We start from the raw sequence: 14,136 nt of genomic DNA, 5'->3' as shown, positions 1-14,136 counted from the left end.
TATCAATCCGTGCGAGGTTGCCTCATCTTAACTTGATAATAGGGAGTTTAAGAAACCAGGACGCGACGTCGAGGACAACGTCGATTAAAAAATGATTTTATATTTTAAATACGAATCTTGCGATACTCTAAAGTCATTTTACTTTGTTTCTTTGTGTCAAAACTATCAGGAAACTGAATCTGGGACAGGGCGAAACGTTTGAAATAAAAATTAAAAAAAAAAATTGCCGTCGTGGTTCACGTTCCCTGGACAACGCAGAATTTGGTCATTTCAGGCATAGGACGGCAAGGAAATGTGCCAAGAATTATAGGGGTCATGCGCAGCCACTGTTCTACTCTTGTTAAACCTTTTGTTTAGCGACGTTGCCGTTGCCGTCGCCGTCTTGGGTTTCTTAAACTCCCTACTAGTGTCTGCTGAGTTTTGAAACTTAGACAGTTAAGTTGTTAGTTTTGCAAGCAAATGTCATTGTCCGAGGTAACTTACTCACTTTAATTAACTTTATTTACTTGGCAATTGAATTGAAAAGTACGTTATGTTGCACCGTGGATGAGTTATTTAGGAGCCAAAATATCGAATGAAAACTTCGTCCCTAAAGTAGCGTTATTTAGTATGTTTCTACACGAGAAGTGTTTTATGGGTTATTTGCATGTAATGGTAGTTTGGTTTATTCCTGGATGTAACTAGATCAGTTGGGTTTCACTGAAGATGAAAAGCGCTGTAATCCTTGAAATTTTAAAGTGGTCGATCTTTGAACAGGCGATGCTAACACATTTTTTGTGACTACTACATTATATTTATCAGTTCGTTTTGTTGATGAGATATTTGCTATGGCTAAAGCAATAAATACCATGTTAGTGGTTGATATGATTAGTACGCGAATTGCAAATGATTCTTTGACGTTTTTCTCTTGTTTACCCTGAACATGCTCGGTCGAGAGAAGACTGACATTCGAGCCGAAACACCTCGTTAATGGAATATATCTATAGAGGTCAATGCGCAGCTTTGTTTTCCGCGCGGCGAAATGACGTACAAACGGAGCAATCAACATGCAATCATGCATGCTGCACATGGCACGACTTTGGGGCCGGCTGGCTTCGAAGTTTTTACACTGTTGGTCGCCAGCAAAAGTATTTTAGTTGTCTAATTTTTGTAGCCCTTTAGGCTATACCGTTTATACTTCAACATTCACATTTTTGGTGATCAAAACGTTTCAATGGATTGAGAACGTATTCGCTTGTAATAGTTTCCAGTTCTCGCAGGATATGTTTGTTCTCGAGTTCCAGGCCCTGTGCACGCTATAATGCGTTTTTCATCGCTGTAGTCATTCATATGTATGCGGATTCGAAAGTGATGGTTGTATTGGGTATCAGCGTTTTCGAGCGTTTTGATGCGGATTACGAAGGCGATGCGGAAACGGTGGAGTGGATACGAAGCGTTTGACGAGCTTTCGAGAACGCATCGTTTCTAAAACGTAGTAGGGTCGACGGAGCGTCCATTTCAATTGGCCTTGTTGTCTACGTTCACCTTGGCTCCCCCAGAGAGGTTTTAGTAAAATCACTTCATTAAATAATTTGAAGCTTACATCCTTCCAAATCTCCTCCAGCTGGTTTGGCAGTATCAGCTGACATTCTTGCCCTCTCTACAAGGATTCTGAAAAATTATGTAAGTGGGAAACTACTGCTGTTCTAATCCAAACCGAAGACAAAAATCAAAGGTGATTATTTCTAACTGGCTCTCAATATTTCGTCTCGTCTGACCACGGCGTTTTCCTGCCAGTCAAATAATCCTCTAATGAAGACGAGCTGCATGATATTTTTTCATAATAGGTTGTATTATATCTATGTTTTGCCTTATATTACTTCATATTTTTTTACCGTGGAAAAGTTGTGTGTGACTAAAGAGCCCTCCCCCAGCCCCTCCCCCATAGTGGTCCCAGGCTTTGTTTATGAATGATAACCAACCAAGAGACCAGCCAACAATAAAATTTGTTCACATTACAAACATTACAACATAGTGTCCTCATTACGATTCATCTAATGTTATGGAAGGTTAATCCCTTAAACCTAGAAATCAGGTTTCACAGGCACCACACTGCACAATGTAATGGCCCCGGTATGGCCAAAACCCGAGGAAGTATCATAGAAGTCCACGCGTGAATGTATCTTGATCTCCTTATTCATGTTGATAATAAACTTTGGAAGTTAGAAAAAAATTCAATAACAAAAAGCAAGGCACACATTCTGCACTTCAATCAGCAACATCAGGAGCCATAATCGGGGACGGAGACCGTAAGCCTTGGGATCCGTGCGTACCTATGATATGGGACAATTTTTCTATTTTTAGAACAAATTGCGCCATCCTGACGTCATATATCCGCGCGGATCCACGCACATGTCGGGGGCTCTCGCGGGGATGTTGTCACGTTGCGTGATTAAATGGTGAGAGTTGAGACACCTTGAGAAATTATCTTGCGTATTTTTCACAGCGATGGCAGGGAATGAGGCAGGGAATACGAACCAGGGCGCTTATATGTAGCTTTATGCCCTGAGCTTATGGAAAAGGTGGGTTTTTCAGGGTCGAAAACAAGACTTCAATCTCGGGCTGGGAATGAATAATAAATAAGATCTGCTCGCGCTAGTTGTAAGCTTACGCGTATGTTTTTGCGTTTGTTCTGACTTACGAATATAGCAAGAAAACTCTCTACTCAGGGTATCGAGTTAATTTGTGAGTTTCTCAGACAATGGTTAATCATAACCAAAACTTGTTTTGATGGTTTCTTATTGTTTCTGCTTGTTTGGTGAGTTTGCAAAAGTTTTTGAAAGGAAAGTCTGACGCGTACAATTAGCTCATTTGCATAGTGCAGTTCGTGCACTTTCAAGTCCGAGTCGGTGTTTTCGATTGTCAACAAATCTTGACAAAGATTTCTTTAGTTTCTTTTGTGCTGAGATGCTGCAACAAATTTCACGAACGCAAAAAAGGCTACTAACATCATGTGTGTTTCTTCAACATAAGCATAGTGAAGTTTTACACTGCGAAAATGAAAATAGACAAGAAGTTTTGATAATTCGATCAACAAAATCGAAATCGTTATTCGAAGTTGATTAAAGAAAGCGTCATCGTAACTTTGCTGATTATTTCTGCTTTATTCACATATTTTCAGCGTAGCTTTTAATATGTTCTCAAACATTTATCAATCTTAAACATATTTAAAAACTATAGAGTTATTGTTTGAGTTCGATGCACGCTTTCACACGAAAGTGCGGCGGAAGTACAATTTGTCATGTTTACTGACTGTACAAAACACGCATCGGCGGGCGCTCTCATTCATCGACAACAGAGAATTTACTGGATTTTTACACGAATAAAACTGAGCAGTATCTACGGACGTAACGTTTTTGGGCCTTGATGAAACATCAAGCGTTGCTTACAATTCAGGCGAACCTCAAACTGACCAAACTAGCAATTATTTTGTTTTACTTTTCAGTCGCGATAGACTGGCAATTCAATTCCTCGCAAGCGTGTGGCAAGAGGAGCTAGGAAACTATGATGTCCTGAAGCTCTGCTATATCAAAATATATGCAGCTAGTTTTTTGCTGTGTAATGGAAAAGCTGTTAATCTTCAACATATGTGAAATTTAAAGTGGAGTAATGTACAGCTCATGTAAAAGAAGCATCCGTCGGAACACAACTTGGTCAGCGATATACGTATATAAGCTTAACGCGGAACATACCTAAATTCGACACTGTCTTACTTCACTCAAACTGGAGCAGCTTACGACGAAAATACTTAAGAAAAATTCCAACAGACGTAAACGCGTTGAGTTGTGGGCCAAAAACATGAAAAATTTCGGGAATTTCGGACGCCATTTCCCCCGCGCGACATCCACAAAATTCCTCGCAGCATGTACGCGCGTGTGCCGCAGGCGATGGCGCCATTTGTTCTAAAAATAGAATTATTATATGACTAGCTCCGTGAGCGGGCAAGATGAACCGAATCTCGCGCTGTGATTGGCTACCCGAGCGGGCAAGATGGAGCTATCTTGCCCGCTCGGGATAAGGGCTTTGTCCCGCAAGGAAAATTCATCCGAGGCGAAAGCCGGTTTACCAAAATTTTCTTTCTTAGTTTTTCCCTGAAAAATCTTTTCCGTGACAGTTAAAGATTTCCTGTGGTTTGTGTATCGATGGAGCTGGAAAACGAGAAAACTGAATGCGTCAACGAGAAAGAAAACAAAGAAAACAAAAATGTTGACGAGTTTCATGAATTTATTTTGCAACAAAAACCGGCAAACACAAAACTAAAAACACAAAGTGACATGAAGGTATGGAAGCGGTTTTGTTTACAAGAAAACGAGAATAGGGAACTGTGTGACATACCTCAGGAAGAACTGAATTTGCTGTTGTGCAAATTTTTCAAAACCGCAAAGAAATTGGACGGCACAGAGTACGAGCCTGTCAGTTTGACGTCCTTTCAACGTAGTCTCCAACGCGCCTTGAACGAAAGAGGTTCAAATGTAAATATTATTGACGGAGACAACTTCAAACTCTCCAGAGAAGTGTTAAGTGCTAAGCGCCGTCAGCTTGTTGTGGAACATGGCAAGGGGAACAGACCACAAGCTGCCCGTGAGCTGACCGAGGCCGAGGAAGACAAGCTTTTCGAGTGTGGTGAATTTGGGACCTCCAATCCGACAGCCTTGCAGCGTACCTTGTGGTGGATAATTGCCCTTCACTTTGGGTTCAGAGCTCGAGACGAAAGCCGCCGATTGAAGTGAGGAGACGTCACTTTGGAGAAAGACCCAGAAACGGAGAATGAGATTCTTGTGTGGAGATATGAGCGAGGGTCCAAAACACGTCAAGGCCAAGACAAGCCATACAGTGTTCGTGCTTTCCACCCTACTGCGCAAGCAACCGGCAACGAGCGTTGCCCGGTTAAATTCTTCAAAGAATTTGCTCGCCGTCGTCCTTTGGAGATGAACAAGCCAGATTCCCCCTTTTACCTCGCAGTCAAACATCAGCGAAAACCAGATGACGACGTGTGGTATATGCGAAGTCCGCTTGGTAAAAACGAAATCGGCAAATTTCTCCCCACCGCTGCGAAAAATGCTGGTTTACAGGGCAGAGTAACCAACCACTCGGTGAGAAAGACCTGCATTTCACGTCTTCTCGATGCAGACGTCCCAGATAATTTTGTGGCACAGTTAAGTAGCCATCGCAGTCAGAAAAGTCTCGACGCTTACAAATCGGCCTCGCATGAACATCAACGGCGAATGTCCCTTGCGCTGAGCCGCTCCAGCAGCAACCAGCTTTCTAGCATCTCCACTCGCACAGAAACCACAACTCGTCCCACCACTTCTGTTACCAGTGTTGAGTCTGCCACCTTTAATCCAGTCCAGATGGGATCGGGTTTTTTCTCAGGAGCAACGATTGGAAGCTTTAACAACTGTACTTTCAACATCCAGCTTACGTCGGGGCAGCTTTGCACCACAGAGCCAAGCGACAGTTCTTCGAAGCGCCCAAGGATCGGCGAAAGCGACGGCCAGATGAAATGAACTGTCTTGCTCTAATGGTTTAACATTCTTTGGAGCTTAAGTGCTGAAAATTTAAGCCATTTTAGACATTTTTGAGGTAAAAAAACCTTTTCGAATTTGCCTCGAGCGGTTTCGTACATTCGTTTATTCTGATTCAGCAGTTAGACATTTACTCGTCAAAAATGTAAACCAATCAAATGATTGTATTTCTGCATTCAGCCAATTAGGATAAAGGAGAACGCCCCATTGATTTTTGCATGTAACGGGCTTCCTTTTCAGTCCTTGAAAATAAACACGTACACGGATCATTTTTTGGTGTTTTATCCCATATAATAAATCCTTTATTGACCAAGCTTGTTCGGTCAAGATGGCTGGATATTGGCCTCGTTCTTTTTTTGCGTGTTTATGGACCTCGACTTCGTCTCGGTCCATAAAAACGCAAAAAAAAGAACTTGGTCAATATCCAGCCATCTTGACCTCATGCTTGGTCAATAACCCATATTTATTGTCCCATATCATGGAGACAACCCCAATACTAGAAATGGCGCGCTTACGGTCTCCGTCCCCGATTATGGCTCCTGGCAACATTTAATACTCTGATTGTCATGAGGCATCGGGCCTAGCGCACGGTCAATTTTCCAGGCGTCTAGCGCGAATGACTCTTTCGCTCCTCGCACCAAGACTCTCTCTCTCTTTTTTTCCCTCCGCTGTTTTTCCGCGCTGCGCCCCAACTAGCTGAGCGCCTTGAAGTGGCTAACTGTCACTGAAATTGGGGTAGATGTCGCTGCAACGTATTTAACCCAGTCCTGTTCCCTCCTTGAAATGCTGCCAAACTGTCATCATTCCCAGAGTGATCGAGAGACTGGGGTCTAGTGTAATCACCATGATGGTGGTGTCACAGTGATCTATACAGTCGAAGACCTCGTCGCTGGTTTATAAAGGTAAGAGAGTATATGAGAATGCCTTTTTCATGTCCAGCTAAGCTATAGAACACAGCCTCACCTCTTTCCACCTCACTGAATACCGTAAAAGATAGTGCCTATGTTGTATAATACAGAATATACCATGGACGGTAGTTCGTGCTGGAAGGTGGAGCCAAAGTCTCTGTATTTTCTGTCCTCGTTTTTTCCCCATGATTTAAGGGAATAAAACTTGCAGTTACAATAAATTAGAGCAATGCGATTGTCTTTTGAAAAAGCTATCAAACACATTGATCAAATGTTTTGAACTGTTATAGTCACTATTGATTTTATGCCATATATGATAAAATATAAACCATTTAATGTAATGAAAAGACTGCGGACTGCAGACTGCAGACCAGGGGTAAAATGCAGACTGCAGACTGCAGACATATCTCTTGTTATTTCCATTATCAAGTACTAACCATAAACAGGCTAACCCAGGTGTTAATCAGGGTAATCAAAGTGAAAGTCTGCACTCCTGGTAACTTGATTAGTGCTTTAGTTTGGTACGAATGGCTCGTAGTGGAAGGAGCTTATTTCGGTTTCTGTAGCATGAAGCGGCCAGGAGTATTTCCACTCCCCTTGGATGGGATGCTAGTCCATCGCAGGTCACTACCCCGCAATTTGTTAGGCTTCCCCAACAATTTGCTGGTACCCATTTATACTCCTGGGTGGAGAAAGGCACTGTGAGGGTTAAGTGTCTTGGCCAAGAACACAACACAGTGTCCCTGGCCAGGGCTTGAACCCAGTCAGTTCGCTGCAAGAATGAGTGCACTAACCATGAGGCCACCGCTCCTCCCATGTTAATGGTAATTTAATGGTAAGCTCGCGATAATTGAAATGGTGAAGCCATATTGTCAGACAGAGTGTAAAACACAGACTGCAGACCATGGAGTGAAATGCAAACTGAGGGCAAAATGCAGACTGCAGCCAGGGGTAAAATGCACACTGCAGACTACAGACATTTTAAGTATATATAGTGTTATTTCCATGATTGAGTGCTAACTGTAACATGGTTATTCCGGCTAATTGCAGTGAAAGTCTGCACTCTAGTTAGCCTGAATATCACTTCAGTTAGACTCAATAATCCTCCATTTAGCCTGTTTATGGTTTGCTCTCAATGATGAAGTCTGCATTTTACCCCTGGTTTACAGTATGCATTTTACTCTCAGTTTGCATTTTAGCCTCGTTCTGCAGTCTGTAGTCTGTGTTTTACACTGACTGTAACACCATATAGTTTAATAGTCTGGGGTTTGCAGTCAGCATTTTACCCCTGGTCTACAGTCTGCATTTTACCCTCAGTCTTTGTTCTATCCCCGGTCTGCAGTCTTCATTTTACTTTGACTGCAATAAAAATGTAACAGTGCTCCTATTAGTTTAAACAGTGTGCTGTGTGAGAATACAAATTATGTATGCAGCTTACAAATAATGACAAATGCTCATGCCATCATCAGCCATTTTTGACATGTGCAGTTACAGAACTTGCTTTATTTTCACAAGTCAAAAGAAACTCAGCACATCTCTACTAAACAGTTAACAAGGGGACACCTGAGATGCTGTGTCTTTGTATTGAAGAATTTTTGAACCAAAATACTGTATTAATGCAGTTGTGTACGATCTAAGAGAACTAAGAGTAAGAATGTTTGCGGCCCATTTTTGAAAAAGTATCAAGCAAAATAATAAAAAAAGGCATTGATCGTGCTTGTTTCTGTTTCAAAACCTTCTAGGAATTGAAGAGAGCAATAGAGAAGCTGGAGAAAATGCTCCTCTGTGGATTGTGTTTTACTTAACACTTCTTTCCCAGCTGCTCTCTCACAGCCAGTTTCCTGCTTCATAAGAGATCAAATTATGGTGAAGCCTTTTTTATATAGGGAGGCGTGGTGGCCTCATGGTTAGTGCGCTCGTCTCCGGATCGAGGGGTCCGGGTTTGAGCCCTGGCCGGGGACATTGTGTTGTGTTCTTGGGCAAGACACTTTACTCTCACAGTGCCTCTCTCCATTCAGGTGTATAAATGGGTACCGGCAAACTTAATGCTGGGGGTAGCCCTGCGATGGACTAGCATCCCATCCAGGGAGGAGTAGAAATACTCCTAGTCACTTTATGCTACAGCAACCGGGATAAGCTCCGGCCTGGTGGTCCACTTGGCTCGCATGCAGACTTTACCTTTTTTATTTGTAAACTAGTATATTTAGCATGTGCCACTACACAGTTAGTGTTTAAACAATAGTTGTAAGCAAAACAATTCTTGTTGCTTATTTTAGTAGTTTGTTATGACAAAAACAACTGTGAGTGGTTCAGGGTTATCTACAGGACACAGTGTCGTAAAGCTATTCAAGTAACTGGTCACATTGTAGGAATGATGTGCAGTGAAGATGAATGTTGTTATAATCTTTTTTTTTTTTGTTAAAAATTGTCAATATGGTGTCCATATGGAATTCCAACGGGTCAATAATCATGATAAATTTTTATAAATTTGTTAGGTCATGTAGGTGGCCTTGTTGGGTTTACTTGAGACCCCTCACTTATCTGGAACACTGTTTCATGCAATTTGATCTAGATAAACTTGAAAAGAGTTGGGCCACGCTTTTTCAAGTTAACCCACATGAAATTAATTTTTAATTTTAATTTTCCCCATCTTTGTCTCTCCATGCCCCTTGTTGGTTTTTCCGTTTGTCTTTAAAGTTCTACAGTTAAGCATTTATACTGAAGATACTATGAGCAGTTTCTCAGTGCTAAAATTGACTGAAAATTGAATGATAATTCCTGGTACCCAGTTTTACACCTGGATTAGACATTATATTATAAAAATCCATGTCTATGTATTGATCGATTTGATACGATCATGAGCCATCTGGGAGGTGTTTATGGTTATTATCCTCGTCTCCCGATCCAGTGGTCTGGGTTCAAGCTCTGGCCGGGGGTATTGTGTCGTGTTCTTGGGCAAGACGCTTTACTTTCACAGTGCCTCTCTCCACCCAGGTGTATAAATGGGTTCCGGTGACTTTTATGCTGGGATAGCCCTGCAATGGACTAGCATCCCATCCAGAGGGGAGTAGAAATACTCCTAGTCGTTTCATGCTACAGAAACCGGAATAAGCATCGGCCTGATGGGCCACCTGGATCACATACAGACTTAGCCTTTTATGAGCCATTTACGAAAATAAATTCATTATCACATGTTTTGAGTTCTACAGTCTGGAGCAGTTATTGTCGTACTATGACTAGTTGATCAGTCATAAGCCTAAACATTGGGTGACCTAGCCCTGGTAATTTCTCGTACCCACTTTTGCACTTGGATAAAGAAAGGCACTGTGAGACACTGTTTTGCCCAAACACATAACACAATGATTTCAGCCTGGGCTGGAACCCAGACTGCTTGAACCATAGTCCAGCTTACTTACCATTAGACCACTATGCAACCCACATCAACTTTTAAGCACAGTGTCTTTGAATCAGTGGTGTTATAAATGTAATTATCAGTCAATTATGGAGATGCTTGATTCATCTATTTCTTAGTCTGGACTTAGTCTAGACTTGTTGAAAGGCGTATTTTCGAGTATTTACAAGAGCAATGGAACACAAGTCACTCTATAAGACCTAAAACTGCCCTGAAGAAGCTGTGATTCATGAGTTTAGCGTCAAAAAGAACAGATGACTAGCTTTCGACAGAGATTATGATCCTGAGAGAACACATGCCCTTGTCCCATGATAATCTTTTTCACTGTATTTTAAGCTTCGCGTCTCGCTGTCAAAGTTATTTTTAGTCGCGGTCCCATGATCGCGCAGTTTTGCCCAACGGGTCGCGTCCACCTAAATCCGAAATTGATAATCTAGCGGGTTAAGAGAAAAAGATGAGTTAGTTTTTTTTTAAACTACCGCACTATTAGCATTGGAAAACAGTTTTAAAGCGCTGGGCAGAAAAACTATCTTATAGCTGCTTATCCGAAGTTAAAATAGAAGTCGTGTCATTCCCATGCATGAATGATTTTTTAAACACAAAGCGCCATGATCGCCAAGACTCGTATTTCAAACCTACTCGAAAGAAAGTACTCAACTGATTGAAGCGAAAAGCATCTCTTTCTAAAGACATTTCAAAGCGCAGGACAGCTAAAATATTTGTTTCTTATTTTTTAGAAATTTCGCTGCGAAAAATCCCGGTGCAAATTTTTGAATATTTATTTTCAAAGTTCTGTGTAATATTTTCCAAGGTTTGCAGGTCCACGGCGATAAAAAGCTGCTTCTTCGGAATTGCCGTATCGTTTGGATCGAGAGAGGTCTCTTTGGAAAGTATTTTCAAAGCGCTGGGCAGAATAATTGTCTTCTAGGTGTTCAGGGATTGATCAAAAAGTCTTCGGGGTGGAGGTTGGGCCGCAGCAGAGAGGGGGTTGGTCATCAGTTTTTTAGCCGCTGGTACTGCTTGGGTCGTTCAATTTTCAGCTTCTTATGGGGTTGGGTCATCCTATTTTATGACAAATAATTCAGGTCTTCAACTACTGGAACAGTTGGCCAGACGTTTAATTTTAATTTTCTGGGCTTCACCTCTCTTACTTTTTGGCCAGTCACTTAGTCTAAGTTTACTTCGAAAATTAGTCTTGTCATTTCTCTGCATGACTGATTCACATTAGGCGCTATGGCTGCTGACAGGAATTGCGTTCTAACCGCCTCTAAAGTCGCTTGTCAAAAAGTACTTATGGATGAAAGCGAAATAGGTCTCTTTGGAAAGCTCTTGCAAAGCGCCGGACAGTTAGAATTTTTCGTCGTCTTTCCTTACGAATTGCGCTCTGAAAATCCATGCAGGAACAAGGTTTTTCATATTTGATTAACTACTAATTTAAACTTTGAATGTTATTACATTATTTAAATTCGCCAATCAGGTGTGTTTCCTGAAATAGCCTCGCAGTTTGAGCACCGAGCTAAAATTAAAACGACTTACCTTTAAAACTAAAAGTAGAGAAAACTAGAGACCATAATGGCTGGTGCGTTGTACGACACAAGACCGCGTGACTGATTCTTGTAGACAAATCAATAAATAAATCAGCTCATGGCATATTGTGGCTAAACACTTCGTGTAAGCCACACAAAGAACATCTTCCATGTGTTTTCGAGAAAATAAGGGTTTCATGTTACATACCTTTTCGAGAAAAACCAAAATATCAAAATACAAATGTTGGTCTGAAAAGCAAATTGTCACGTTTGCTACTTCAACGTATTACTAAATTTGAAGTAAACGAAAATCAACGCAAATACGAGAGCAAAATTTAAAAGCTGTCTTTGCAAACAGTAATTTTAAGTTATTGTTGATTATGTCTTATCAAGGTGTCTGTCCGTTCATATTCTGCTAGGGGAAAAGCCCTGGGTACCAAGGTAAATACGAAGTGGGAGTGAGGCGGGCAGGGATGTGGACATGTGTAACTACTATGCCTGAGCTAAACATTGAACTCTGCACTGTCTGAGATTATCTCACTAGTTAGATCATTTCGTTAGGAATACACGGTAGAGACATCAGTCTGGAAAGAAACTGAGGTGACAAAGTGTTTTGAAAGGGAATCAAGTCGACTGTCTGGATTAGCAAAGAAAAAAGCTGGACGTAGGGCGGAATAGAATATAAGCCAATCAAACCTTGCTCTAATAAATATGGCAACAAAGATCCGAGGAAAGGCACACCGATACAAGCGTTGTAGTCAGTTGTTTGACCAGTTGTCAGCTTATAAGCAACATGAACGAACTCGCATAGGAGAGAAGCCGTATTCATGCAAGCATTGTAAGAAGTGCTTTAGTCAGTCATCACATTGGAAGGAACATGAACGAACTCACACAGGAGAGAAACCGTATACATGCCAGCATTGTAAGAAGTGCTTTAGTCAGTCATCAGATTGTGTGAGACATGAACGAACTCACACTGGAGTGAAGCCGTATTCATGCAAGCATTGTAAGAAGTGCTTTAGCCAATTAGGAAATTGCAAGGAACATGAACGAACTCACACTGGAGTGAAGCCGTATTCATGCAGACATTGTAAGAAGTGCTTTTATCGGTCATCAGATTGCAAGGAACATGAACGCACTCACACAGGAGTAAAGCCGTATTCATGCAAGCATTGTAAGAAGTGCTTTAGCCAATCAGGAAATTGCAAGAAACATGAACGAACTCACACAGGAGTGAAGCCGTATACATGCAAGCATTGTAAGAAGTGCTTTAGCCAATCAGGAAATTGCAAGAAACATGAACGAACTCACACAGTAGTAAGGCCGTATTCGTGCAAGCATTGTAAGAAGTGCTTTAGCCAGTCATCAAATTGCAAGGAACATGAAGAAAAACACGCCGCAGACAGTTCGTTAAAACACAAGCAGCAAGATCAGCACCTAAAACTAAGAAAACACCAGGAGCCGTCAACAACTCGAGGTAGCAAAGATTCTAGTGTGTTGGTTTCTTTGACTGAAAATAATTTAAGCCAAGTTGAAAGCCTCACCTGTTGGATTTGTCAGGAAGAATTTAGCCTCGAGACATGTCTCATGAAACATTACGATGATCATATGAGATAAAAACGACTCTTATGTCAGCCTTATTAATGTTTAAGCTATAAAACTTTGTCTTCGCCTTTTTTCTCCGCGCTGTAGGTTCGCTAGGACATAATTTGTTCTGCTAACGTTAGTGTTGGAGGAAAGTCGATTAACTTTTGAAAACGCGAAATCGAGAGTACTAATAGCGGTAGGAAATAGAAATTCTCTGAACCTGCAGCAAACCTGACTTCCTGAGAAGAGACCCAGTATGTGATCTATTATCGCTGAAAGCAATCGAATTTAAGTTACAGTAACAAAATTTCAAGTTACAATAAGCTTAATGTACAAAGCGAGATGTAATGTAACTACTACACGTTAATTATCTTCAGAACTGACTGACTGGTTAGTTGGGAATCTCGTGTTGTCTTTACACGGTGATCTGTAAGCTCTTTTTCGTTTATCCCGCGGTTGGACTGAGTGTTTCTGGACAAAAGTTTAGTAAACCTGATTACTCTTTTTTTCAATTTTGTCACCAATGTTTCAGGTGATCAAACTGGTGATAGCCTCCTACCCATACGATCTGTTTGTTCGTCACGCATTCTTCCAATCTTGCGTAACGATCCCAAAAGAGCAACTGAGTAGTGGCCGGGGCTAAACTGGTAGTCGCTCTGACGGTATTTTTTAAGTCAGAGTGAAAATAATGTTGTTGCTTTGAAATATGAGCCACCCACTATGCAAGCAGAAATACACAGACTATTAATGTGGTTGAATGTCAGGGTCTCAAAGGACTCGTACCGAAAGGTTTTATTGTATAGCTTTATAGTGAGAAGCCTTTGTGGTTTTATTTAGCAATCCGTGCGAGGTTGCCTCATCTTAACTTGATAGTAGGGAGTTTAAGAAACCAGGACGCGACGTCGAGGACAACGTCGAATAAAAAATGATTTTATATTTTAAATACAAATCTTGCGATACTCTAAAAGTCATTTTACTTTGTTTCTTAGTGTCAAATCTATTAGGAAACTGAATCTGGGACAGGGCGAAACGTTTGAAATAAAAATAAAAAATTTAGCCGTCGTGGTTCTCTGGACAACGCAAAATTTGGTCATTTCAGGCATAGCACGGCAAGTAAATACACCAAGAATTATAACGCA

The 14,136-nt window shown here is 41.2% G+C and overlaps 3 protein-coding genes across 3 annotated transcripts in view; all 3 read left to right on the top strand.

Annotated features, from left to right (window-relative positions):
* The window catches only part of LOC145498069 (uncharacterized), a 215,076-nt gene that overhangs the window by 73,339 nt on the left and 127,601 nt on the right, over nucleotides 1–14,136 (top strand). The window lies entirely within an intron of this gene.
* LOC145498482 (uncharacterized protein KIAA1958-like) lies at nucleotides 4,314–4,769 on the top strand. Its single transcript, XM_081478407.1, has one exon. The coding sequence runs from the start codon at nucleotides 4,314–4,316 to the stop codon at nucleotides 4,767–4,769; it is 456 nt and encodes a 151-aa protein (XP_081334533.1).
* Nucleotides 6,409–13,028, top strand: LOC145498074 (uncharacterized). The gene is made up of 2 exons (XM_081477954.1): nucleotides 6,409–6,466; nucleotides 11,972–13,028. Exon 2 carries the CDS (start codon nucleotides 12,122–12,124, stop codon nucleotides 13,025–13,027), a length of 906 nt encoding a protein of 301 aa, XP_081334080.1. The 5' UTR covers nucleotides 6,409–6,466; nucleotides 11,972–12,121; the 3' UTR covers nucleotide 13,028.

The sequence above is a fragment of the Orbicella franksi genome, chromosome 9 (assembly GCF_964199315.1).
Source record: "Orbicella franksi chromosome 9, jaOrbFran1.1, whole genome shotgun sequence".
Classification (NCBI taxonomy): Eukaryota; Metazoa; Cnidaria; class Anthozoa; order Scleractinia; family Merulinidae; genus Orbicella; species Orbicella franksi.
This window is presented reverse-complemented; position numbering and strand designations above follow the sequence as displayed.